The sequence below is a fragment of the Pholcus phalangioides genome, unplaced genomic scaffold, assembly GCF_987345545.1.
Source record: "Pholcus phalangioides strain wild (caught in Gottingen) unplaced genomic scaffold, Ppha-v1.0 ptg000016l_1, whole genome shotgun sequence".
Lineage (NCBI taxonomy): Eukaryota > Metazoa > Arthropoda > Arachnida > Araneae > Pholcidae > Pholcus > Pholcus phalangioides.
The window spans coordinates 15044270-15071994 of record NW_028301609.1 but is presented as its reverse complement, the minus strand read 5'-3'; the positions used below and the strand labels follow the sequence as shown (position 1 = coordinate 15071994).

General features: G+C 38.4%; 1 protein-coding gene across 14 annotated transcripts in view; it reads left to right on the top strand.

Moving 5' to 3' along the window:
* Positions 1–27725, top strand: part of fray (oxidative stress responsive kinase frayed) — an 85151-nt gene that overhangs the window by 18328 nt on the left and 39098 nt on the right. For 4 of the 14 annotated variants that reach the window (XR_016194287.1, XM_089245696.1, XM_089245699.1 and 1 more), the window contains exons 2-4: positions 16947–17200; positions 20582–20694; positions 25273–25381. Coding sequence is in view for 10 of the 14 variants with exons in the window: in XM_089245696.1 (XP_089101822.1) it covers positions 16947–17200; positions 20582–20694; positions 25273–25381 (476 nt within the window). In the remaining 4 variants the exon portion in view is untranslated. Of the gene's footprint in view, positions 1–4024; positions 4323–16946; positions 17201–20581; positions 20695–25272; positions 25382–27725 lie in introns of those variants that run through there. The other 10 variants (XR_016194286.1, XR_016194285.1, XR_016194284.1 and 7 more) reach the window with 7 other exon arrangements.

Genomic DNA, 27725 nt, shown 5'->3' with positions numbered 1-27725 from the left:
TTTCGGAAGAAAATGCCTTTATATGTTAATTTAATCAATTTCTGTTAATTTCAATGTTATTTGAAGGCTTCGAACTCAAAATTTCTCTTTAAGAAATTCATTGCGACTCACCTTCTAAGCCATATAATGATAAACCGTATAAACGCCCTTGCTTCGAGGACCAAATATGGTCCTGGGGGTTATCTGATGCGGCCTGCCATCCTCAAACCTAATTTTGTAAAAATGAACTAAGCTTCACATTTACGGATCGCTTAAGTGTCCCGTGGTACAATTCCAGAGCATTTAAGCGGCCCGTGGAACATTTTAGATCACTTAAATGACCCGGGACACAGTTCCAGAACACACAAGCGATCCGTGACACATTTATAAATCTCTCGAGTGACGCGTGACGTAGTTTTAGAGCACTTGAGTGGCCCCCAGTGCGGTTCTACACCACTCAACACCCGCGGAACATTCTCAGATTATTTAAGTGATCCGCGGCATATAATTACGGATCACTTGAGTGATGCGGGGCACAGTTCCAGACCACTTAAGCGGCCCGAACACATTTCCAGATCACTTGGATCCGCGAAACATTTAGAGATCACTAAAGTGGCTCTGTAGGGCACTTGTCAATAGGGGGAATGTTACTTCAAGTGCCCACAAACTATCGAAATGTTTTTCTCGTTTTTGGGGCACCGAGTAAGATGCCATTAAGAATATTTCATATTTTCATAAAGGTTGGTTGATGACATAAGCATTATCCAAAATCCCTTCCTCCCTTGTCATCAAATGTCAGCAAATCGGAAACCCCCTCCCATCAATGTAATACTTGAATGGCCCCCAAATGGCTTGCAACACATTCTCATTTCAATTAAGTGATCCGCGGCACATTTAAAGATTACTTAAGCAGTCAGCGGCACATTTACAGTTCAATTAAGGGGCCCGCGATAATATCTGGATATGCGCCGTTGCCAACTTAAATGATCTGGATACACGCCGTTGGAAGCTTAAATGATCTGGATACACGCCGTTGGAAGCTTAAATGATCTAGAAATGTACCACGGGCCACGTAATTTGTTACTTATCGTGGGCCACTTGACTGATTTCGTTATTTTTCCTGGGCCACATTAGATGACTCCGAAGGCCAAGAGTTGATTGGATAAACTAATGTACGTACACGCACACAAAATCGCCCAACGTCGTGCAATGAAATATTCATTAGCTGCGGCTCGTTCTTACAGACAGAAAGAAGGAGGAGAGAAATGGCTGAATAAAGTAAGAAATTTACAATTCACAAAATAGATAAGAGGAATACATATAAATTCTTCTTATTTATCCACCAGAGACAGAAAAGCCTTCAGTAAAACCATATATAAGAGGGGAGGAGCTTCTTTTTATGTATTTTTTCACCGAAAATAGAAGCTTTTTCTTGTTTCTTCAATGAAAGAAACTATTATTAAAAAAAACACGAGACTTGTTTCAAACACAGGAAAAGAAAATCGTGCCGAACGGCCCATAAAAACAGTTTGTTGTGAACGTATTAATCCCTGAGAGAGCTGTTATACAGAAAGACACGAAACACCTGATCCTTTACCATCCTTTTGATATTAGTCAGCCTCAGCGAACGCTGTTGCCGGTGTTTGGCATCATAAAAGCCAAGGGCCATGACCCACGCGGTTTCTTTTATCCGATTCAAAAGCCAAATATGTCTCTGGGGTTCATTTTCATAGGAATTACCTACAGTAGAACTTATCTGAAATGAAGGAGCGGCTGGAACCAATGTTATCCTAAAAAGTAATTTTGAAGAGTAATTTCACTCCTCTACAAAATTTTAACCCTTTCATGATCACGGACATAATATTGCGTCCGAAAGCCAGTGGAATTAATTCAAGCAAGTTCTCTGTGTTTTCTTTCCTCTCTCTCTTCACCTCGCAAAGCTTTATAATAACCCTATCAACTCTCTGAAGTTGCTTTTTCTTTCCCTCCTTTCTTTCTATATATAATCCTATTAATGACTTTTTCCCACACATATAATATATTTTTTCACTATATACATGTAAGAGCGAAAGAGAACACATAGAGTGTGGGTGAAAACAGACTATCTAATATCTTACTATCATGCTTTTTCCTCTTTTCTGTATATTTTTACTTCCCCTTTCCTTTTTAAACGTGGTGTTAAGTTAGGACGAGGTTACCAGATTTACCGCCGATTCGTCAAATAAATATAATCCAAATTTGTCACCAACATCTTGTACGTGAAGTGGTTAAGCAGTGTCTTCAGAGCCGAGGAGGCTTTGGGTGCCACAGTAGTTGGAGGTGGGGGGGGGGGTCCGAGCAACCCCAGAATTGATTCAGAAATCAAAATTTCCAAAATAAAACTAAAGATGAGCACCAACAGGTTCAAAACACAATCGAAGCCCCTGCTTCTAAGTATAGAAGACAGATGGTAGCACCACTAAAATGCGATGAAGAAAATACGTCGGGGACACACACCGGCATGCACTGGTGCGTTAGAAATTCGTTTATGAGGTACAAGTACGGTTAAGAAGAAGCAACTCTCCGATAACGAGAGGATCCCAAAGTGCCAAATTGAAAATTGAAAAATTCTTGAAAAATTATGAAAAGTTCAGGTACATTCATCCCACCCAGAATTAGATAAAAGCAAAAAAGTGAGTGGCGGAATACAATTATTGAAGCCGCAAAAAATTATTAAAAATGATAACAGTTGGCTACTCATCGCCTCTTGCGCTTTTCTTGCCGATATCTTTTAAAAAAAACTTCTTTTCCTTTCTTCCCTCCAGTTTCTCTTCTAGAGAAAACTAGTTATTTCTTTCTTTCTTTGTCTGTGCTATCATGTGTTGTTTGAATGACGTCACTCTAACACTCTAGGGTTGCGGAATTTTTGAATTTATTCTTGGCCACTATTGGCGTTCGAAATGTTAATATTTAATTTTTTTCGAGTAACACATACATTCCACCAAAAATGTTTTGTATTTTTGCGCATATTTAAATGAGAAGAATCAGTGGTAATTTTTTAGTGAAGATCGAAAGTAATTTCGAAATCAGTGACTAACTTAAAATGAATGATTGTTTAAAAAAACGGCAAAATCCTAGTGGAGAGAAATTCCAGGATCTGGCAAAAAATGTTCAGCATTATTTCAAGCGTGCAACCTCAATTTCTCAATCTGTTCCCATATTTGATTGGATCTAGCGAATATGAATAGATGAAATGAATAAAATTGTTAATTGCATTTTTAATTGGGTCGCTATATTTTTAAAATATGTGACATCCATATTTTTTTATGGGCATCTTTTTCTCAGCCACCTCGTTGGGCATTTTGCCTGTTGTGGCGTTGTATTTGTAAAATCATGGGCGGAGATGCGGGGGACGTGGGAGGAAGCATTGCCCCCCAGAGTCAAAGGTGGAGTTGACGGATGTAATGTATATATGCATATATGAATTGACATCATTATCGTGCCCCCCAGCAATAATGACCGTTCCCTCCCCACCAGTCTTCCAAGTCTATTCCGCCTATGAATAAAATATATTTAGCGTCAACTAATAATAGAAAAGTTATCTAATAAGTTTGTTATAAAATAATAGCATTTTAAAATTCCATTGAAAAAAAATTCGAATAAAATTCCATTAATCACTCGATTAATCGATTAAAAAAAAATTTATCGATTTTTGGTTGAATGAATCATGCGAATGAATTGGATAATTCGAACTTTTTTCTTTTGCTGTTGCCTTGAGCTTCAAATCAACAAAGTTCGACTGTATTTCCAACAAACTGGAAACTTGTAATCTTGAGAGCTTGTTTAGCCGATTGTTTTCCAAACGAAGAATCGGCATTGCATCACGGGAAATCGACAAGTGGACTACGTACGTGACCACGGTTCACGCACTCCCACATACAAGTTCGTGTTTACTTTCATGGGGGGGGCTACGCAAGTAAACACGAATTCATGAAGAAGAAAAGTCGTGTTTTTTATCTCATCCGGATGTGTATATAACGTTAAACGTTGGATATTCTGATGGGAAAAATTATTTTCTTTTCTTTCAAAAACGCACAAATCTTTTTCTTTTGTCGTTGGTTTCGCAAAAAAAGGAGCAGCAGCAGTCATAGAACCATGAAAAAGACTCCGGTGTCGCTATCCATGAATTTTCCCAGACAACATTACTTTTACTTGTTCAACATGTGAGTTCGATATACTTTTCTTTCTACATCTTTCATTTCGATTCTAGTCGATGTTCCTAAGAAATTATCGTTTTCCTGTTTCATTTGTTTTCTGTTCTTGTCCGGAGAGATAATGTCCAAGGATAAGTTTTCACTGACCGAGTGAGTACATGATATTTTTTTCTTATGGGTCGCATTGCATATACGTATATATATAACGATTTCTATATTTTCCTCTGCGCTTGAACCGTTGGATAATTTTAGATTCTTTTCCTCGGACGTCATGACGCCACTGTGAAGTTCGCTACTATGTACGTCATAAATACTCATTCTGCTGGCCAAATGTGGCCCTCGGAATTACCTGATGTGGCCCAGCACTTCAAAACTACTTTTGTAAAAATGAACGAAGCTGCTTATTTCCAGCACGCTGAAGTGGCCAGCAGAGCATTTACAAATCACATGTGTCCCGCAATACAACAATCCGAGATCACTTAAGGGACCCACGGCACATTTCCAGATCACTTAAGGGACCCGCGGCACATTTCCAGATCACTGAAGGGACCCGCGGCACATTTCCAGATCACTTCAGTGGCCTACGGTGTAGTTGCACATCACTCAAGTGGTCCGCCGCACATTTACAAATCACTCAAGAAACCAGCGACATATTTACAGACCACCTAACTGACCCGTAACACATTCCCAGATCACTCAAGTTACCCGCGGCTTATTTACAAATTACTTGAGTAATCCGCGACTCAGTTCCAGACCACTCAAGTGGCCCGTGACACATATACGGATCCCTTAGGTGACCTGCTGTAGAGTTCCAAGTCACTCAAGCGGCCAGTGGCACAGTTCCAGATCACCCAAATGGCCAGCATCCCAGTTCCAGATGACCCGAGGTCCATTTACAGATCAATTAGGTGATCCACGGCACATTTACAGATCAATTAGGTGATCCACGGCACATTTACAGATCAATTAGGTGATCCACGGCACATTTACAGATCAATTAGGCAACCCGTGGCTCGCGGCACATTTACCGATCATTTAAGAGGGCCCGCGTCACGTTTCAGACGAAAGAAGTGGCGCGCATTTTCCTCAAAGTTGAGCACCGTTCTGATATAAAGATACGTAGTTTGTTTATCAGTAAATCACCTGGAAGCCAAGGTTCCGATTGTCACGAATTTTCGGGGTCCCCCCCCCCTCCTAATACCATGCAGGTCGTATTGAATCTGGAATCGTGAAACCACGTGTTTCATTTCGTTCTGATCGTGCAATTAATTTCCTCGATAATTGGCAAATAATTGGCTATAGGTCTACATAATAAGGTCTACTTAACATAGCTCTGTATAATACTAGAAAATTATCTCAGCATGATTCGTGTCTTCACCTTCAAAATAGAAATTAGTCGGCGATAACTCTCGACATATGCCGTGAAATGAATATATGTATAAATGAATATATCGTCTCGAATATGTGCTACATAATGATTATCAGTGTAAAATCCACGGAATGCCATTGATTATTGTCTATGCTCTAAAGCAATGGTTCCCAACTTGCGTTATGGACGCTAGAGAGCACGTGATGAGCAATACCCCAAAAAATAATCAGCAATGGGTGGAGGAACGAGTGAGATAATAAGAAACTGAAAAAAAAAATCTTATGGCACAATATTTTTGTATGAGTGGGTACGCATGTTTTTTGCAGAAAACGAACCTGATGCACCTTTCTAGGTGTAAGCCTGTCCCCTACGCATTTCTACGGTAAGCCTCGTGCACTAGTCTAAGGGGTTAACAAGTCTCCTACTAATATCAAGTGGGGGGAGGGAGGGGAGGGGAATCGCACTATTTCTGAGGAAACTTCAAGCTTCACTTCTCATTTCCATTGGTAAGTTAAGTACGCATCTCTAGGGATATGTAAAGTTCTCGCCCATTTCAAGTTGGGGTAAGCAAGAACTTCTACTCATTTCTGAAATAAGAAAGCCTCCTGCTTTTTTTTAAAGGAGAACGCTCTTTTTATACCCATTTCTAGGAATACGTGATTTCAAAGAACTTATGCATATTTCACACACACACAAACAGTATGTACGCCTTCTACGTATTTCCAAGGGGTACATGAAGCATGAAAGATTGAGAGCCACTGCTTTCGCATTGAAATCGGATTCCGAATATAATTCGTATTCAATTACAGTAAAACCCCTCTTAACGGACACCCTTCGGATGCGGTCATTCCTCCTTAACGGCAAAATAATAATTTCCCCTTGTATAATAAAAGTATGCATTTCAAACCCCTCATTAACGGTCACCCCTCTTTTACAGGTGAAATCTTTTGTCCCGCCGTTGTCCGCAAAAGAGAGCTTTCACTTGAAATACTTAAAATAGCAAGAACATGCTGAAAGTCTTAATCCAGATGAAACAGTTCAGTAATGGTGTTCATTTCATGCATGCCATTTCACATCGTGTCCCCGTTATCTCTCGTCTCGTTTCATAATCTTTTACTCTGGAAAAAAGCAGCGGCAGCGAAGATGCAGCACACATTTATCAGTAAATTTGCTCAGGGCGATCGCGACCATTAGTTTCTGTTTTATCAGTGTGCTCTTGAGAGACAGAGCACCCAAGATATAATAGAACGGAATTTCCAGTGTTTGCCCTCAAACACAAAGCTGTTTTCTTTTTATAGCACGTGTGCTAATCGCTAGCACTTCGCTTATCCGAGATGGAGAAATAGCGCTTTTCCTCGAAGAATAAAGAGACACTAAAATTATCCGATAGTGAAATTATTGTTCGACCTCCTTGAAGAACTGATAGCGTTGTATTTCCATTGTGCTCAATTGACATGCAAAAAAATTCAGTTTTTTATTCTCTTTTTTTTTATACTTGTTATTACCGACGATCGAGAATGGAAATCGAAATTATAAAAGTTTTTGGAAACGAAACCTTCCCTAAAAAAGTAAAATATGGTGGAAAAACCACCAGAGATGATCAAGCACATGATGGTCTGCATGCACTACTACTAAACAGCACATGCACCTCATCCACATTCCACTGCGGAACGTCTAACGAATTGATACATGTTGGAATGTGTGTGTACATGTTCTAGTTCTAAACCTAACGTGAAGTTTTTTTCTGTGTAATACTTGTTATAGTGCTGTCATCTGCCCGCACTGAGAATCACCGTCAGTCGAGATAACATCATCCATCTACGATTGTCGCGATGTTTCTCAAAGTGGACGATGCGGCAACTTAAGGAGGCGGTAGAAGCTACAGATGCAACAGGAGTTCCCGTATATTGGCTCAATAAGGGGACGATGGGAAAGAAATTTCTGTGGAAGGGGCGACAATGAGAAAAACAAATTTGGAAAACTCTGACAGCCCTGACCTACGCGAAATTGTATTAGGTCTGATGTTTCGATTATCCTGTTAGAAATACGCGTCGATGTCTTTGAACAGCAGCACATTGACGTTCATTTCAATTGTTTCTCTCTCTCTCTCTCTCTCTCTCTCTCATCAATTCTAAAATAAATTTCTCACGCCATCGGATAGCCTTTCGGAATCTTCCCGAAACAAAAGGTCCAAATCTAGTCGACTTTTGCATGGAAAGATGACCGTTATCGCAGGAAGTGATATGAGTCGAAGGTCGGTCAGTTACAGAATTTATTCGTGCTACACAATATCTTACAATTTCTGTCTTCCAATTTTTTTTCTCTTCATCTAAAGAAGGAACTTTATGCAGTTCCGAAACGCGTCTAGCTGTAGTTATCTTATTATTTTGGGTCTACTTAAGTTAGTTTCTCATGGTACCTATCTGTTTGTCCTTAGGGCTACCAGACAGTTTGAAACTCCTAAATAAGGACGCGCGTTCACGCCCTCTTGGTAACGACTTACATCTTTTACCAACAGGTGACGCCACTATACTGAAAAAGAGCTATGATTTTCTGACACTGCTATTTATATATTTTCGGCCTTTGAACAGGCCGCAAGACCCACTCATCAGACATACCACAACTCCTGTGTGCATCAGGAAGTTACAAATCAATTTTCCTCTTTTTCATCCAATTAATCTTTGTAGTTCAAGTAAATCATTGTCTCAAATATCTTCTCAAATGTCAAGATATTATTAGTCGTAAAAATAACTAAATATTCAAATTGTTAGGAATTGTTTTTTTTTTTTTTTTCACGGTTTCCGCAAGCTCCGTACTGAGCACTTACGGGAACAATGGTATTCTCGACGCAGATTCTGTGGTTTTCTTCATCCAGAGCTGTTTTTGGACCTGAATCATACTGTAATGAATAGGCCTACACTAAGCCGTTGCTAGAATAACATCTGCCCATGCTTGGTGGCAACTTTGGTGTTTTTTCCCCCAAAATTCACCAAAACTTTACCCATTTTCTGTTAATTTTCGACGATAATTGGTCAAAGCGCGTGCGCGTGTGTGTGTGGGGGGGGGGACCATATAGGAAACATGCAGGGGCGGTGGAAGTGTTCTGAACTTGTGGGTGTTTATCTTGACCTTTACGTAAATTTACGTTACTTTAAATTTTGACTTCTGAATCAATGTAGAGACCCATGCCATAAATTTCCATTGGTGCTCGAGCACCCACAGTACTGCCGGTTCCGACGCCACTGCTCCGTCCCATGGCAAGAATTAGTCACTGGAACTTATAAGGGGCGTCGGAAGCGTTGCGAACTTGTGGGTGTCATCTTGAGTTTCATGAAGGAAATTTTTATTTATGAATCAATACGGGGGGGGGGGGGGTTTACTTTACTTTAGTTTAGAACCAAGCACGCCCAGGCTCTGTCGCTTTGCGATATAAGCTCATTGATCGTGAGGTCGTGGGCGTGCCGGAGAAAACTCAAACCGGCAAGCCGGCCGGGAAAGCAAAGGGCACATCACCGCTCGACAAAGTCAGGACAGCACCGCGAGTGCGATTGCCCCTCCCTCCCGACACCCGTGACAAGGCCCCGCCGGCGCGGTCCACAGCGCCCCAACACGCCCCGCGAAGGGAGACCCCCGACCACCCCTATCATCCCCACCCCCAACAACTTCTATTGTGGATATGAGAGAATAATTTGTTACAGGACGGGAACATCGTTTCTCATACGGGGGAGGTGCTCGAACAAGGTGTATAAATTTCCGTGGGTGCTCAAACAACCCCAGCCAGTGGTGTCTTAACGTATGTCCCCCCCCCCCACAGGCCATAGGCACGGCCCATGTGCCTCAGGTCAGAGGAGGCGTCTTGAATTAGACAGGTAGGGGGCCCTCAAAAATTCACTTCACCTGGAAGCACATGATGCTCTTAAGGTGGTTCTGCAGGAGAGTGCCGTCTTAACGCATAGGCCCACCCGGGCATGGCCCAGGAGCCTCACGAGAAGAAAGACACACAAAAATTAAAACTGGTTGAAATTCCCAAGAATTTGCCAGGTAGGGCCTCAGAAAAATCCCTTAGCCCGGGAACCCGTGATGCTCTTAAGACGGTTCTGGCCCCGGCATCACTGCGAACTTGAATTCTGGGTGTCAATATACGGGGAAACCCCGTTCATGTACAATAAAACATCCCGGGAAGTTCCCGGTAACGGGGATTTTCACTACAAGCCGTTCACGTGACGTTAAGTTTATGCCGGTAATCGCACCTCTTCTTTCCGGAAGTCGTTACTGGTTACGTAGGTTGAACGGAAGTGATTGATTCAAGATGGTTGACGAAGTAGCTTATAGCAGTTTTCGCGGCGCAAAGGATTATGGGAGAGAATGTCGGTGTCGACCTCCAATCCACCCCAAGAAAGATGGGCTTTTTTTGATGAGCTTCTCTCCCACCTTTTTCTTCCCTACGAGGGGAAAAAAGTTGTCATGCCGGTAATTATCACCAAAGCGACCCCCAATTTTGCACATGTGAACGGGGATAATATGTGACGATTGACTGAATGCACCGCTTTCCTCTAAAGCCCCGTTCACATGTGCAAGATTGGGGGTCTCTTTGGTGATAATTACCGGCATGACAACTTTTTTCCCCTCGTAGGGAAAAAAAAAGGTGGGAGAGAAGCTAATCAAAAAAGCCCATCTTTCTTGGGGTGGATTGGGGGTCGACACCGACCTTCTCTCCCATAATCCTTTGTGCCGCGAAAACTACTTTAAGCGCCTTCGTCAGCCATCTTGAATCAATCACTTCCGTTCAACCCACGTAACGACGACTTCCGGAAAGAGGAGGGGGATTACCGGCATAAACTAAACGTCATGTTCATGTGAATGGTTTGTAGCGAAAGCCCCTGTTACCGGGAACTTCCCGGGATGTTTTATTGCACATGTGAACGGGTCTTTTATAGATTATAGTCAGTTGGTGTTGTTACGATCTGTATATGGATGGTGAATAGCGCAAGTTTTAAAGAGGCCATCAAAAAGGATCACAGTTTTATGGTGGCAACGGCCACCGTACGGTCTTCAAAGGTCAAAGGTGGCAACGGCATAGTGGTCTAGTTTCGTTTTTTTTTTTTTTGGTTTTTTTTTTTGCACCATCCTCTGATTGGTGGAGAATGTCCTGGAAGGTTTCACCTTCCCCCCCAGAAGGTGCTGCCACTTTCCACTTTTAGAAGTTTCTTTTTGTCCATAAAAGCGATGCGAAAACAGATCGAGGGATTAGAGCAGTGTTTCCCAAAGTGGGCGATGGGACTATTCAAGGGGGCGATACCAGCTACAGACGCGATTGGGGGGCTACGAATGGGCATAAGGGGGCGATGGGAAGACGAGAGGAAAAAATAAGTTTTCGAAGACTGGGACCCTTTTCCGAAGAAAGCCTTCGTAAATATCCGTGCCTATGGGCGAAAAAAAAACTAAGAATATTTGCACACAGTAGTTTTACTCATTTTATCTGTTAAGGAAGCAGAGCTAAAGTGCCCCCCCCCCCCCCGAATATGCGCTGTACATTCCAGTTGTATTGTAACTGTAATTGATCGATAAAGCCTTCTGTCGCAGATTTCAACACCATCTGGGAATGACTGGTTTTGCTAATGACTCTTCATTATTGGAGCTATCGTCCCCCAAAAAAGTGCAGCTGGTTTCAGGGCCCGGAGACGATTCTCGTCATTTCTTTTTTCACCTCATAAATTCAATACAGATTGTGGCCCGAAAAGAGCCTAGCCTCGGGACCCTGAGGCAGGATGCGGGTGGGGGCATAATTTTAGCATCACTGATCATTCACCTACGGCTATGACCTTTTTGCATGCTGGGTTTTTTTTATAAAAGAACCGCTTGGGAACAGACACAAACATCAATGGTCAACAGCTCGTCACGACACCACTAGGAACCCCGACGCTCACCTTGAGGAACTTTGTAATAGAAAATTTTTGTAATGTATTCGTTCAAATTCGTGAATTACTTAAACCCAAAGGTAACGTGTGTGGAAGTACCAAAATATGAATTACTATTACAGACGAGCAGTCTTGAACTTTCGTGCAAAAAAGTCACATATCTTAAGTGTTTGTTACACAACGGATGGACCCATTTCATGGTTCAAACATGCATATCAGCTTCAGCCACCTTGTTGGGTGATTTGCCTCTTGAGGCCTTTGTGTTTGTATTTGTAATTTCGATGGTGTCCGAAAAGAAATTAATGTAATGCGGAAGAAGATGTTTGTTGAATCCACGCCGTAAGTACGATAATGTATTTTTTTTTTTCATCAAAATTTTGATATTACTAAATCCTTTTATATTGACCGATTTTCATGACTTAAGTAAGCCCCACTTGGGCAGTACTATCTATCAGGGGCGCCGACGTGAAAAAAATATTGTGGGGGGGGGGGAAGGAAGGCATAAAGTTTCTTGTCGTCCCATATACATGAGACTCAAGCATGTACGCAGGACAGAGAGAACGTGCATTGCATTTAATTTTCAGAAATTAATTGGGAGGGGGTGTGGGCTCAGTACCCCTTAAAAATTGTATTGGGGAGAGGGGCTCAAAGGGCCTCAGCTTTCTAGGTTTCCGCGCCTATGCTATCTATTAATGCTTATCAAGAGCGCTATCCGTAACCGCGCTGATTATGACAATAAGGATAAAAAGGAAATTTTGGTACTATCTCCGAAAACAAGCATCGTCTCTCCTTCGAATATTGCGAAGATATACGGATGGGGGGGGGGGGGATACACGCTCCTTCAGCATCGGATGATAGAAATTTCTTCTCGCGATGGTGTCGGTTTAGTAGAAAATTTATTAGCATTTATTTTTTTAACTTGAATTTTTTTTTTTACGGTGACTTATGTAGTGTTTTTCCTTGAAAGAAAACGATGCATTTTCATACGACCTTTGAAGAGTGATTCTACTCAATTCGAAATTCATTCTTAATCGACTCATTCTTAAGTATAGTATTATATTAACAGTATGATGGAATTACCTTTTTAGCAATGTAGAACGCAAAAAACCAACGATATTCGTTAAAAATACACGGAAATAAACGCCAATGAATTTCCGGGTATTTTTAGTGAACATCGTTGGTTTTTTGCATTCTATATTAATAGTATTACTCAATTATATAATCAATCATCTCTCTGAAAGGATTTTTTTTATTGTATTTTTACATTTAATTAGCGTGGTTTCATCCGAATTTTTTTCCTTTTAATATGTTTGAGCTGAAAGGGTTGAATTTCATTACAATCTTAACGAGATTTCAGATATGTTCATTAAACAATGGTAAATATTTAGAATGATTATGTCATTCGGAATTATATGTAGAAGAAAACAAAGAGAGAGAGACTGTCAATTGCAATCCCCCCGATGTTTGCCAGTTTTAATCAAGAAAGAAGTGAGAGACCTGCGCTTGAAATAATGTAAAATTACATTTTCTTAAAATATGGACCTATATAATATCGCAGTAACTCTGGTGATTTGAAAAATAAATGGCAGCTAACCGGAGCCCGACTTAGACACGAACAGGTCCTGGGCAAGGCAGGAATTGGGGCTTCTGTGACTTGAGTCCAAATATTTTGCTTACCCAGTGATAGAATTCGTTTCAGAATTTACTTGGTTAACCAAACCAAAAACACCAATGAATGTCTCACGAGCTCCCAAGATCGATAATTTCAAAAATGAATTTATTTTAACGATTAAATTTTGAATTTTTTTTGCAAACTTTATTGTTGAACATTTATTAGTGTTATTGCTCATCGAAATGAATAATTATGTATCACATTTTATTAAGTGACCAATTTTGCTTATATGAGCAAAGTAGGCCGTGGGCAGAATGACCACGCGATGGACTCACTTGATTCTGACCATAGTTTCTGACTTGAATTGATGTATTTTTTCCCGATGTGCTTATAATTTGGTAATCAACCCAAGTGGGATACCCGGTCTGCGTTGATAGTGGTTGTATTCATCCTTTGACGACGGCACCCGTAGTGTAACGAAATGCTTTGAGAATTCATAGCGTTTTCCACCCTATTTGCCTTTATCGTATGTTCTTTCTTTAATTTATGAGGGAAAGGATTATTACAATTCTAAATTGTAAATGTATTTAATTGCAAATGTACAAGATTGGTAAATATCCAATCTACAATTCAAAGACAAAACTAGAATAATAGTTAATAATAATAAGTTAAATGTAGTTTAAATTGTTTCAAGAATGTGTAAGGTGCAGTTGACAATAGCGAGAGGGGGCGTGTGGAGAGAGATTAAAATAATATTTATTTTTTTATGTAACGTGATCATCACGTATTCCCAAGAGATTCTTACAATCTGCAATGAAATAAATAATCTGTACTGAATGAAATAACAATTTTCGATACTTTTCTTTTCGATCTCCAACAATAACACAATTATCACATTTACAAGAAAAATTGACAGAAATAGCATTAAAGGACGGTCTGACGTTCAAATTTGAAGATGGCTATTAATTTTTCTGGCTGAAAAAACAAATACTGTACCTGGAATTTATAGGGATATACAGTGGAATCTTCCATAACGGACACTCCCCGTTTTTAGTGAGCACCTCCAGTTACCAAACACTTTTTGAATTACGTCAACGGGACTCCGGACTCCCGTTGAGACTGATTATTTTACTAATTTTACTATCCATTAACGGACACTCCTCGTTAGCGGCGAAAATTTTCGGTCCCGTGAGTCAGTGCCGTCTTAACGCATGGGCTCCTGAAGAAAAGAGGGGGGCCCAGAAAAACGAGAAGTAGTTTAATTTTTTGAGAAGTTTCCATATAGGGCCTCAGAAAAATCACTTGGCGGGGGGAGGGGGGGGGTCCATGATGCTCTTAAGACTTCCCTATCGTGAGTGTCCGTTATTGAGAGGTACTAATGTAGCTGAACATTTTTCATGTGCGAGACGTTTCAATGCAGTCACAAATCTTTCGACAAAAATCGAAATCACCTACAGATATTCAATTGTGAGGGTTTGAGAACTCTGCTTAGTAAAACCAAGCAACAATCATCACACTTGGAAAACATCTATTAATAATGAAATTATTTTTATTAAAACTAAGTAACAATTGCTGTTTTGCGTCTGTATTTTTAAATAATTTCAACATTAATGGATATTTTTTGTGTGATGCGAATATCACTTTGACCACAATAAATGCAACTAAATGCATGTTTTGTGTTATATGCATGTTTATAATTTTATAATTCACAAATTTAATTTTTTTTGTTTTGCAATGAAGTTTAATGTAATTTTCTTAATTGTAATTATTTTAGAGCTTTTAACCCTTTTTATACTATGTTTGCATAGTATATGCAAAAAAATCGAAAATTCGTCGCTGCCTCGTTTAACTTTTTAATGTGGGTTTTTAACATCTCTTCCAGGGGGGGGGGCGAAGAGAAATTTTGTTTTTGAAAAGGGGGCGATGGGCTGAATAAGTTTGGGAAACACTGGATTAGAGGGATTAGACTCTATGAGAAGTCGGTTGGTTGGACTTTGCGAGAAAGTTGTTCGCTGTTCTGTAAATAAATCTGTGTTTGTCCATCGAGCTTATATTACTGGAGGGAGTATGACGTCAGCGGTCCCTGCCTCGGCAGTGTTGAGAACGGTGTCCGAAACTTCATTCCTCGGAAGATCAAACACACACACAATCCCCCGTTATTTTCTAATGGCATAAATAGAAGTTTAAAAATCAATGAACGAAAGAAATAATTTCAGCATCGATAATTCCAAAATCATTCAAAGAGATAATTTCAGTATTAATGAAAGGTAATTCCAGATTTAAGAGTTAATTTCAGAATGAAGGAAAGAGATAATTCCAGGAAGAAGGAAAGAGATAATTCCAAAATTAATGAAAGCGATAATGCCAGCATTAATGAAAGATAATTCCAGAATGATGAAAGTGATAATTCCAGAATGATGAAAGTGATAATTCCAGAATGATGAAAGTGATAATTCCAAAATTAATGAAATCGATAATTCCAGAATTAAGGAAAGAGATAATTCCAAAATTAATGAAAGAAAAATTTTAGAATTAATGAAGGAGATAATATCAGCATTGATGAAAGTGATAATTCCAAAATTAATGAGATGTAATTTCAGAATCAATGAATGAAATAATTCCAGCATTAATAAGAAGAATAATTTCATCATTATTAAAAGAAATAATTTCAGCATTAATAAAAGAAATAATTTCATCATTAATAAAAGAAATAATTTCAGCATTAATGAAAGAAACAAATTCCAGAATTAATGAACGAAATTATCTCAGAAGTAATAAAAGAAATAATAATTAGTAAAGGAAATAATTTCAGAATTAATGAAGGCAAATTGAAGAATTAATGAAGAAAAATTCCAGAATTAATGAAAGAATTTCTTCCGCATTAAAGAAAGAAATTATTCCAGTATTAATGAAATAAATAATTTAATATTTTTTTATCTACGGATGAGAGTTCTCTACCCTTTTTTCTTTCATCTTTAAAACGCAATTGGCGTTGTATTTGTATTTGCAATCCTTAAAGACTGAACTGTACATTTCTATGGGGAAATTGCCAGGCACTAACATTGTTTTCACCGAGTCACGTGATTTCCTTGAATTCGATGTCACTGCCGTAGCGGCGGCTCGATGCTCCCTTCAGTAATATAAGCTCGATGGTCGAACAGCTTCTTGTTTCGCAATCTCGAAGTCTTGTGGACGGAACAGTATTGACCATACTTCGAAACTACAAAAAATCTGGGTAACCATTGCTGATTATTTTTCGGGGTAATTTATTAGTTTGCTGGGTTATTTTTCGTTCGTTTCATTAGACAAATTAAGAACTACGATGAATAAAAAAAACTGATGATCAAAGTTTAGTTTCGTTTTGTACTCGGTTCCAAAATTCATAAATAGAAACTATTTCTTCTGAAAATTTTCAAGAAAACGGAAATATTTGAATCGTTGCCACTAATCGCTAATTTTAAAAATTTAGAGACTAATCGTTTATTTGATTTTAAATTCTGTTTTGCTCAAACAGATCGTCTGCTCTTGCAGAAATCGTTTGTTTTTTTTAATCAGAAAACGTGTCTAAATCTAGGATATGGATGTCGAGGATAATTCAACCGTTCAAAACTCTTTCCATTTGTTCCATTGATGGCAGACAAAATAAATAATTGAAAAAAAGAATTTATAAGAACTTGGCTTTTTGCATTTATTTAATGAAAATTCACCTCTGCGTGTTTGGCAATTGCCAAGGCACAAAAAATTCGCGAAGTGGATCGAATTCGGTTAGGATGAAGTTCGGGTTTTAGTTACCGGGAAGCCGATTTTCTATTTTTGTGGCCGATGGAAAAGATGAGCGGACGGATTCGTAACGCTTTCAATCGTTTATCTCGTAGGATGTCGTCCCGGGAAGCCGAAAGAGTCGGATTCATCATTCCCGGTTCTCCCGGGAAGTACCGCAAAATCAGCGCCTCGACGCAGCTCACAACCACCACAACTTCTTCAACGACGATCATCAACAGAACTCAGCAAACTCCGAGTGGCATCACAACAGACGCGACTGAAGAAATGGCCGATGTGGTTGCACCTTCCGTCGCTGTCGGCGGATGGCCTAATAACAAAGATGCCTACGAATTGGGTGAAGTGATAGGTGAGTGAAAATTCTTACATTGATCATTATTATGGTATCTAACGGTTATTATAATTATCGAGCGCTTCAATCCCTTATTACATAATAACGATTCACCCACGAGACCGGCTTCCTATCAACCTTGTGAGTGGGATTGACAGATTGGTCACGATGATAATGACATCGATCCCGTGATAATGGGTTTGAATTGCTTTATGTTTACGTTTTCCCTTGTGTTTGTACGTTAAATTAATTAATATCTTGTCATTTTGAGAGCGTCAAATATCTTGTACGAGTTAGTAAACAAGATTTAGGTTTTGTTTACGAATTAGTTTTCTTTTGTTGGTAGGATCATTGGCACTTTGGAAAACGTAAACAAGAGTTTGTTAAGTGCTAATATAGTACTTACCCCCTTATTTAGTTTTGAATTCATTTATTTTATGTGTTTGGAGGGTTTTTTTTGTTAATTGAATCGAATTACGGTTCCGGAATTCAATTTTAAATAGTACTATTTGACAGTGAAATTTGACAAGTTTCTTAAAACATTGCCTTTCTATTCAAACAGGGTGGACCAAAAATTACTGAAGGTGTTTTTGGGCTAATTTGTTAATACGGGTATTTTTTCAAGGTGGGTTTTTTTATGCATGAATTAGGCTCAAAGGGACCCCCAAAGGTTTATACAAATACAAGGCCACAACAGGCAAAATGCCCAACGAGATGGCTGAAAAAAGCCCATAACTAATATGGATGTTGCATATTTCTAATAAATATATTTGGGCCGCAGAACTTGCTGAGACAGCACTGAACCATTCTATAATTTGTTACTAGTATAGTTTTCCCCCAAAGTGGGAAAATCACTTTCATCCCCTGACAGGGTGATAGGAAACAAAGTTTGGGCAGGGCCGCGTGTTGCTGGCTCCACCAATAAAAATTTGATAATTTTTTAACAGTGTTCACCTAAAATTTTCTGCTCTGGGCAGTTGTCCCTGCCCCCTATTTCCGGCCCTGGTTCGGGAAACTACTGACCACCGGTGTTGTCCGAAAAAATAATTTGAGTAATTTCACAACAAAATTTTGAGGTGTAAAATTGAATTTTGATGCATGAATCATGCATCTTGATGTGTATTGGCGAACACTAGTTCTGAATAAACATACCATAGTCGAGCCTGGATACAGCAAAGTCGGATGGAGATGTGTTAAAAACACATAATATCTGATATTCCTTATAACTGCTGCTTATGGATGGCCAAATAATAATGCCTATGAATTGAATGAAGTGATAGGTGAGTCAGTATTTTACAATAATTGTTATTAGTATTACAGTAATTATTGTAATTATTGAGGTCTTTAATCTATTACATTCAAATACAAAAATAATGCACAACAGGCAAAATGTCCGACTCTAATAATGATTTTTTCATTCATGAGACCGATCAGCTTCCCTCAACCTTGTCTAGTGAGTAGGAAAGGATTGAAAAATTGGTCATGATAATGTCATCAACCTTTTGTGATAATGAGTTCAGATTGCTTAATACAGTTGTCCCACGTATAGCAACCATTTCATTACAATGACCAATATGAGAAGCCCCAAATGTCTTCATAGAAGGACTATCATATGTGTTTTACTTTCGATATAACATCAGTTTTTGACAATTATATATTAGCGTTGTATTGAGCGCCAACAATATTTAAGTTTCCTGTTAAATGAATCAATATCTTGTCATTTTGGGAGTGTCAAATATCTTGTACAAATTAAATAAATAAGATTTAGGTTTTTGTTAGCGAATTTTTTTTCTTTTCTTTATCAGCTGTCTGTCTGGGCGAAATTTGACATCACGTTTCTTTTAGGATGTATGAACTGATTACTTTTCTTTCCCGATATTATTTACATTTCACAAAATTAATGACCATTTTCACAAAAACAAGATCCCATAAGAAAAAGTCTGTACACACCCCCGTTTAGTTGGTAGGATCATAGAGAACTACGGAAATGTAGACAAAAATTATTAAATGCTAGTGCAGTGGAACCTCTCGATAACAAACACCCTTAGGTAACTTGGTGTCTCCATTAATGGGTAGTAAAGTACTGCATTGTCCCGCATTAACCACCATGTTATAAGAATCGAGACGCCAGCTTTTTGAATGTTGGAATCTGTTCCATTCCTGGCATGCTGGAAAAAGCGAGGTTTCATGAGGATCACATGATACATTCAGAAGACTGCTAGCAATTAAATTAAATACGGAATAAACTCTGTGAATCGGAATAAAATAATGGTTCTCACTGTAGCAAATATGTTTTGTTTGAAATTTGATAACAATAATTAAAATCTTGCGTTTACTTATCGCTTCAATCGAATCGCCAGCCTAATATGAAATACAAATACAGTAGGCTTTCGATGATCCAGCATTTTCAGACTGGTAATCTTCAAGCATTGAAATTTATATTACTGTACATACTTGTCCATAAGCCAAGTTTTTTTTTTTGTGTGTTAGAAAATATTGACAACCTCCCTCCACACTTTACCTTACCAATAGCTGAATAGCCTCCGTAAGGCTAGCTTGACATCATTGGACTACTTTAGATGTTGCCGCTAATCAGTAGAATGATTTTTGCAGTTATGTGTTCAAACCCCACAAAACGGGTGATGTTAAAGTCAAAAAATGGTGCTGGCTTTGATATTCTGTAGATTTATGTCAATTTCACAGCCTTTAAATGTAGCCGCTGTGGTGGTCGAGTGGTCATAATGATGGACTCGCATTGCTGGGACCTGGGTTCGAACCCCCACCATCACCATAGTGGTGGTTGGCTGAAGTTGGTTTTCTGTGATTCTCCCAACTTCAAGGCGCAAATGCGAGCCAATCTTCCCATTAAAAAGTCTTGCCACAGAGAGCAACAGGCCTAAAAGCTGTACAAGTATTCAGTCATTACACTTTACTTCTTAAATATAAATGGTAGCACTGAAAAATCAGAAACAACTCATTAGTTGAACTTAGTTGCAAAAGCGACTAAAAAATGTGTGAAATTTGAACCATCTACAACTTCATTAAGAAAGGATTCTAGAATGTGAGAACAGGTAAGGTTCAAATTATCCAATTCAATTGATTCTTTGAGTCTGGATATTCAATAATTTTTCTGAATCTATGACTTGAGTATGGCATGCTGGGAAATATAGGAATTCCTGGCATACTTGTCTGTCTCTGTGTTTCTCGGCATGCTGGCTAATGCGAAGGAATATGATACATTGAAACCTGGTTATGGGAGGTTCCGCTGTAGTTATCCTGTGATGTAGTTTAAGTTGAGGTATTCTATGTATGTGTGTGTGTGTGCTGTGAAGGAAGTTTTTTTATTGTATTTTAAAAGTAATGTAAAGGATTTTAATTACAATGTTTTTCCTCTGTCAGGTGTTGGAGCAACAGCTATTGTTCACAGTGCCTTCTGCAAAACTCGCAAAGAAAAATGTGCCATAAAGCGTATCAATTTGGAGAAATGGAATACGAATATGGATGAGCTTTTGGTGCGTTTCATTTATGCTGTGTTCGTTCTGTAAAGTGGCACATGTTTTAAGTCAGTGGTTCCCAACGTGGGCGCTGAGAAGTCTGAGGGGGGCGTTTTTTGTTCAAGTCATATTAGCCCGGTTTGCATGTTCAATATTGCGGTATCACTGAGAGTTCAGGCACTGGCTTGATGACTGTTTTCCCTCGTAGAAAAAGAAGAGTAAAGAAAGAGGAGGAAAAATTTACATATCCTCTTGGGGATTTCCGCGGCGCATACTATTTCTCATAATCCTTTGCAAATTTTCGCTATTGCGGAATAAGGAAACAGAGTTGCCAGTTTTCCCTGTTCAGCAAAAAATTTTTGGCTTTGGTGGATGGCGGTTTCCCCTTATTTTTTCATTTCCCATGTAAACAAGGCTATTGAGTTGGCGTTGAAGGTACCACCCTTTTAAAAGCATGTGCAGAAAATTCAAGGTCATATAGACCTTAAATTTCCGGGGCAATATTTCCCAGGCGGTACAATAGTGCAGTGGACAGAAGAAAGATTATTAAATACCAACCAATGTATTTCGTAATTTCTTCATATCAAGGGTAAATTGTTACCACCAAAAGTAAGAATGTGTTTATTACTTTTATTGTTTTGATTTTAATAACCCTGGTAAAATCATAAAGGCATTTCATTGTAATAAACATAATTTGTTCCGGTGATATTAATCTCCTACCGTGGATTCATTTCAATCCTGAAAAAAAGTCGTACCAAATTTAGTGGCCATGCATTGTATGATTCACCGACAGCATTTGGTCGCAAAAAATCTTAGTGATCTCTTTCATCGCTCGCTACGATATGTAATTAAAGCAAGATCAGAAGCAATTCTCTCCATGGCAGGATATTTAGAAATCTTTGTGTGAAAACGATGAAGACACTTCAATCGTTTATTATTACATACAGAAGTTCGTTGGTTGTCAAAAGGTACCTGTCTGAAACAATTTTACGAACTCTTTGAATCAGCCACAAAGTTTTTTGAAAACAAGGATGATTCATTAAGAGAGAATTTATTGAAATTTAAGAGTGATATTGCGCCTTTTTGGCTGATTTATATACTAAATTTAATGAAATGAATGTACAACTTCAAGGTAATGATTTGAATTTTATCAAAGCAAAAGGAATTATTTCAGCGTTCGTGTCAAAACTTGCTTTTTACAAACAAAACTTTGGTAGACGACAATTTTATTAGTTTCCAATGCTTTCTTCAGTTGAAACAACTGATGACGACATTTTGGTTTATTGCCAGCATTTGGAAGCACTGACAGAAGATTTTACGAATAGATTTCAGGATGTAGTCAACATGACTATTCCAGAATGGGTCCTAGAACCTTCCTCAAATAACAGAATTATCGCTGCAGGAAGAGTTGATAGAATTTTCAACAAATGAAGTGTTGAAATTAAAATTAAGAAAAGGGTATCAGGAATTTTGGTTACAAAGTCAAATTCAAACATTATATCCCGTTTTATGGGCTGCAGCAAAAAAGTTTTTTTATTGCATTCCCATCATCATATTCAGCCGAGAGAGGATTTAGCATAGTCACCAGTCTATTAAAGAAGAAAAGAGACAGATTGTCAATAGTGGAACGCGGATATTTAAGATTATTGATGACAAAAATGGCACCAAACATCGAGAAATTAGTTTCATCACATCAAGCTCAGATATCTCACTAATGGTATTATATTCATTTTTTCCAAATAGCTTATATATTTTCAATCAAATACTGTGAGAAAAATACATATTGTTACCTTCTCATAAATTAATAAATTAATTTAAAAATTTGTCCTTGTTTTCAATATATACTATGTACAATATAGTTTACCTGGAGAAGGGGGGGCGCTATGGAGTCGTGCACTAAAAAAGGGGGCGCTGGTTCCAAAAAGGTTGGGAACCTATGTTTTAAGTGATTAGTTATTCTGTGTCTATCTCATTGCTGCCAAGTGTCCCCAATTCCTATGTTCACTCCTGAAAAAATCTTATATCTCCTTAATTTTGATCATGATTTAGGAGGGAAAAACCCATGGTTTTCTGGGTAAAAAAATGATTTCCAGAGAATTTACATAGGGAAAGGTCTGTTGCCCAGAATGTTTCACATGCACAAAACAAATTATCGCCATTGCACCTAATCATGAAGAAATGTTTCTTTTTGGCAAGGAAAAGACAAAATTTACGAAACAGCCAATGTCTGTTGGGTCGCACCACAGCCAAATTGAAGAAGATGCCTCTGTGCATATTGGACGAAGTCTGAGTCTGAAGTATTCAAGAAGCTACGCTACTTATATAGCAGGGTTTAAGCTACTGTCGCATTTTTCGCAAAATTCGAAAGAAAATCTTAGAATGCGAATGAAGTGGTAGCTACACTGCTGGCCACCCAAATTGCAACACCAAGAAAGACAAGAGATATCGCAACAATATTTATTTTGAAGATAACATGTTGACCAAGCATCAAATGATTAAATTTATAGACTTCTGTGAAGTGTGGTTCCTGCCAAACTCAGTAGCCAGAGCAGCCGCCATTGTTGGAGATCACCGCTGCCACACGCCTCGGCATTGATTCAAAGAGACTTTGGATGTGTTCTTGGGGTACAGCAGACCAAGCAGCTTCCACGCGTTGCTAAAGTTGATCTGGTGTGGCAGCTGGGGATGTAATCTGGGTCAATCGTTGAGCAACCATGGATCACATGTTTTCTATCGGCGAAAGATCCGGAGAGCGAGCTGGCCAGGGAAACAATTCAATCTGGCAATTGACGAAGAACCTTTGGACAATGCGTGCCACGTGTGGTCGCGCATTATCCTGTTGAAATATGGCTGTGGGCAAGCCCTGAAGGTAAGGAAGGACAACTGGCTCCAACACCTCGGAGATGTAGCGCTGGCTTTTTAAAGTACCAGCAATGTGTACTAGAGGAGTGTGAGAGTGATATCCAATACCGCCCCATATCATAATACCCGGTGCAGGACCAGTGTGGCGGTGCATAACGCAGCTGTTCAGCATCCTCTCTCCACGGTGTCTCCAGACTCGAATCCGACCATCGTGGTGTTGCAGACAGAAGCGTGACTCGTCAGTAAAGACAATTTCATTCCATTGCGCCGTCCACATCCTTCTTTCATCGCACCATTGGCAGCGGAGACGTCTGTGGTTCTGCGTCAAGGGTAGATGAAGCAATGGACGTCTTGCGGACAGACCACTCTGCTGTAAACGGCGTCGAATGGTACGCGCAGACACTGGATGATGCAGTACAGACTGAATGTGCTGTGCTATGGTTCGTGATGTGGCTGAGCGATCCGTCACTGCCATACACACAATACGCCTGTCATCACGTGAAGTGGTGCACTGAGGTGGATGTGATCGAACACGTCGGTCCGTCGTACCCTCCTGCATCCAACGATCACATATCTGCATTACAGTTGTTTGGTTTCGTCCAACACGACTACCGATTTCCCTGAAAGATAATCCACAATCTCGGTAGGCCACTATCCTTCCTCTGTCGAACTCGGATACTTGATCAAAAGATGATCGCTGTTTTCTACGAGGCATAATTGATCTTTTTTTTTTTTGAAAAAAACACAATTTCCGTATTTCAAATCATCGAAATCTCCAAGCCTTAAATAGCGCTTTGAAGTGGCGCCACAGGCGCGCGTGATGTGCGTGTGCGCTGAAATTCTAATCATTTGCATATCTCACCTCCGCTAATGCATGTTGTAAATTTCATATTATTTGCATGCTTCCTTCAGGGTGTTGCATTTACGGTGGCCAGCAGTGTATATACTTTCGCAAAAATGCATACAGGAGGTACGGAACGAATAGACATCTAACCATCAATCATTACATTAGCATTGTAGCATTTTGATAAAGCTTTTCTCCCCATTTTTTTTTTTTTTTTGCGAAAGAAATTTTTTATCTAGCTTAAACTCTGTTATATAGGCTAGACGTTGGTGTAAATTGTTCATCAAATCTATTGCTATTGTATAGCTGCCAAACTCTTGAAACATATTATCTCCCGAATTTTGCCTGTGATTGTAAAAAATCCCTGCATTTAGGGAAAAAGCGTTGCTGTAAATTGCCACCATTTTGTCAAATTGCAGAAAATTATTTAATTTTTGGGGAGAACAAAATTTGCTAATCAGCAAGTGTCAATCCGGCCTTTCAAAATCCAAAATTGGCACGACATGTGTATCTGCTTTATCAATATGTCCTGTTTTGGGACTGACTGACAGATTTTTTGGTTTGCAAGATTTAATTCTTGAGAGGTAATTTAACCAAAAGACTTTAACCTACTGGTTGGCCATGATTGGTTATGACTTGCATGGTGCCACAGTTTTTGCAACAGGAATATCCCAAAAATTTCCTTTTTACTATGAAAAATCCCTAAAATGTTTAAAAAAGATCCCTTTTACACTTATTTTTTTACTAACTGAAAACCTCCCGAATCCTCATTCTCCAAAGTTGGTAGCTATTTATGTATTTTATATTTTGTATTGTGCCAATATATTTTTAAGATTATATTTCCAGAAATTTTATGAATCATTTTATATAAATGGGGATTTTTTTAATAGAAAGAAATACAAGCCATGAGTGCCTGTAACCATGAAAATGTGGTCAGTTATTACACATCATTTGTCGTAAAGGAAGAATTATGGCTAGTCATTAAACTGCTCTCTGGAGGTAAGTTAGCATAATTTGAAATTTCACTTGCATTGCATTCTTTTTTTCAAATGGCGTTTTTTTTTAATGTATCTTTTTTTTATAAAAGAATTCCACATTTCTGTTTTTGCGTGAAAGAAAGTAGAAAGTTCTCTTCCAACAGTGTTTATAGCGTTTACATTGAAAAACATAGAATCCAATTTTCATACATTCTATAATTGACGGGTAAAAATGTTAAATGCTGGGGAAAAAATTCTAACACAGTTTTTCATGTTAAACTGTCAAATGAGCAATGCTTTATAAAAATGCTGTTAATGTAAAAAGTGCCCAGTAGTCCTCTATACGATGTTACCGCATTTACTGTTGAATTACTGTATTTCATGGTTTATTCGCTACATCGCCATAAGTGCCGTACTCGGGAAAAACCAGAGAAATGTATCCTTTCATGTAATCATTGTTTCATTGTATTTTGAACTGTTCAGAACCAGTTCTGCTTGCTTGAAATTCTTAGTTAATTTTTTGAGAAACTTGGATAAATGCAAGCTTATGTTTCACTATAATTCAGACACAGCCACCTCTCAGTGGTAAAATGCTAGGTTAATTGTGTCTCTGTGGCGATGAGGTCAGGGCTATGTACAGTCAGTCAAATAAATTTCTTGAAGATTATAAGGCGGTCCCATCTTTCTCTTTCTAAAGTTGCTCTTGCCGCCTTGGCTCAGTGGGTGTGGTCTCAGATCAAATGTATTACGTCACTGCTGTAATATTTCTCAACTAAAGCTACCTTGAAATACCAGGGTAGCCAATGGCTACTAACTAGTTTTGTCAGAGCAATGATCTCAGCTTGTACCAACTCTGATGCGGCATGGAACAGTGCTAATTAATAATATTGCCATGTAGTTCACCAACCTCTTGACAAAACTTATGGGAATGAAAATGTTGAGGGCTGTCATTTGGATTGTACAATAAATTTTAGGTCCCGGTCTTTTTGTGCAGAAAATTACAGCGGTGCAACAAAAATTATGAAATTGTATACCATAATTTTCAGCATATAATCTACAGATTATGTGCATTTAAAAGTTGAAACTTTCCTAAGTACAAATTAATTTTCAATTTAGTTGCTTGTATGATGCCTTCATTAAATGTGATTCTGTTAGTGGGAAAATATTCATTATGATTTTCATACATACAAAAGAAACACTGGTAATCAGATGCAAGTATCAGTGAGTCACTTGATTAGAAGTAAAGTGTGTAATCTGAGATAGATTTCCTACAAAACTTATTTCAGTATACAGAACAGATTAGGTGAGACAACGATAATTCATATTTTTGATGGTAGGATTAACATGTCAGTGTTTCTATCAAAAATGGTAGAAATGAACTGCTATCACTACGCAGTGATCAATATTAAAACAATGCAAATGATATGAATGATAATGTACTTGTAAATTTATTTCATTCTGGCTCGGTAAAATCATATTTTAATCTTATGTGAAAATAGTAGAAAATTATGATAGTAAAATAAAATGATTATGATGGTAGTAATGGAATATAATTTGATAAGCTAATCACGTATTGGGTGATTTTTATTATTGTATATTGTTACCCCAGTTTTTCGTTCTTTTTTTGATATATTAAATCATCTGATATTAAAATGGTTAATAAAAATAATCTTTTGTTGAGGTTAACATTCCGTGATGCAGTGTGGTTTGAATACGCACATTAAAACTTGGGTTCAATACTATTTCTCTCTCTGTTTCATTTTAGGAATTTCATTATTTTATTAAAAGGGGGGGGGGCTTAATATGGCTATATTCAAAACAAAAGTGTTTTCAGGCACCCCAGAGAAGGTGTGAAGTTGTGTTTATATTTTCTACATTTAAAAATTATTAAATTTTGTTTCATTATTCTTATACTTGTTCATGCAGTTTTTAAGAGAAAAATGCATTTGAAATTGGATGTTCAATGATTTCATGAGAAAGTGTTTATGGTTCCTGCTAAGCATGCACTAATTAATTTTTTATTGCAATTTCTACGGAAGTTTTATATTTTGATAGAGAAGGCCGTCTACTTTTCTCTTGAAGCGACTTGTAATAGACATCAGTATAATCTATAATGTCACCAGATAAACAATACTTCATAAACAGGGTGACTGAATAACGAGTAAGCTGATTTGCTAATTATGTTGCCAGGATCTTTGAAGACTTACATATTTGTAACTGAGCGATAGTGTTAGTTGTCATACTAAGTTCTGATTGTTTATCATTTAGCATTTTCCAAAAGCCAGTGTGAAAAACAAATCAGAAAAACTTCCCCTGGTATCAGAGTTGTTTGGTTAAAACCATGGTTTTTTTTCAAAAAATTGGAT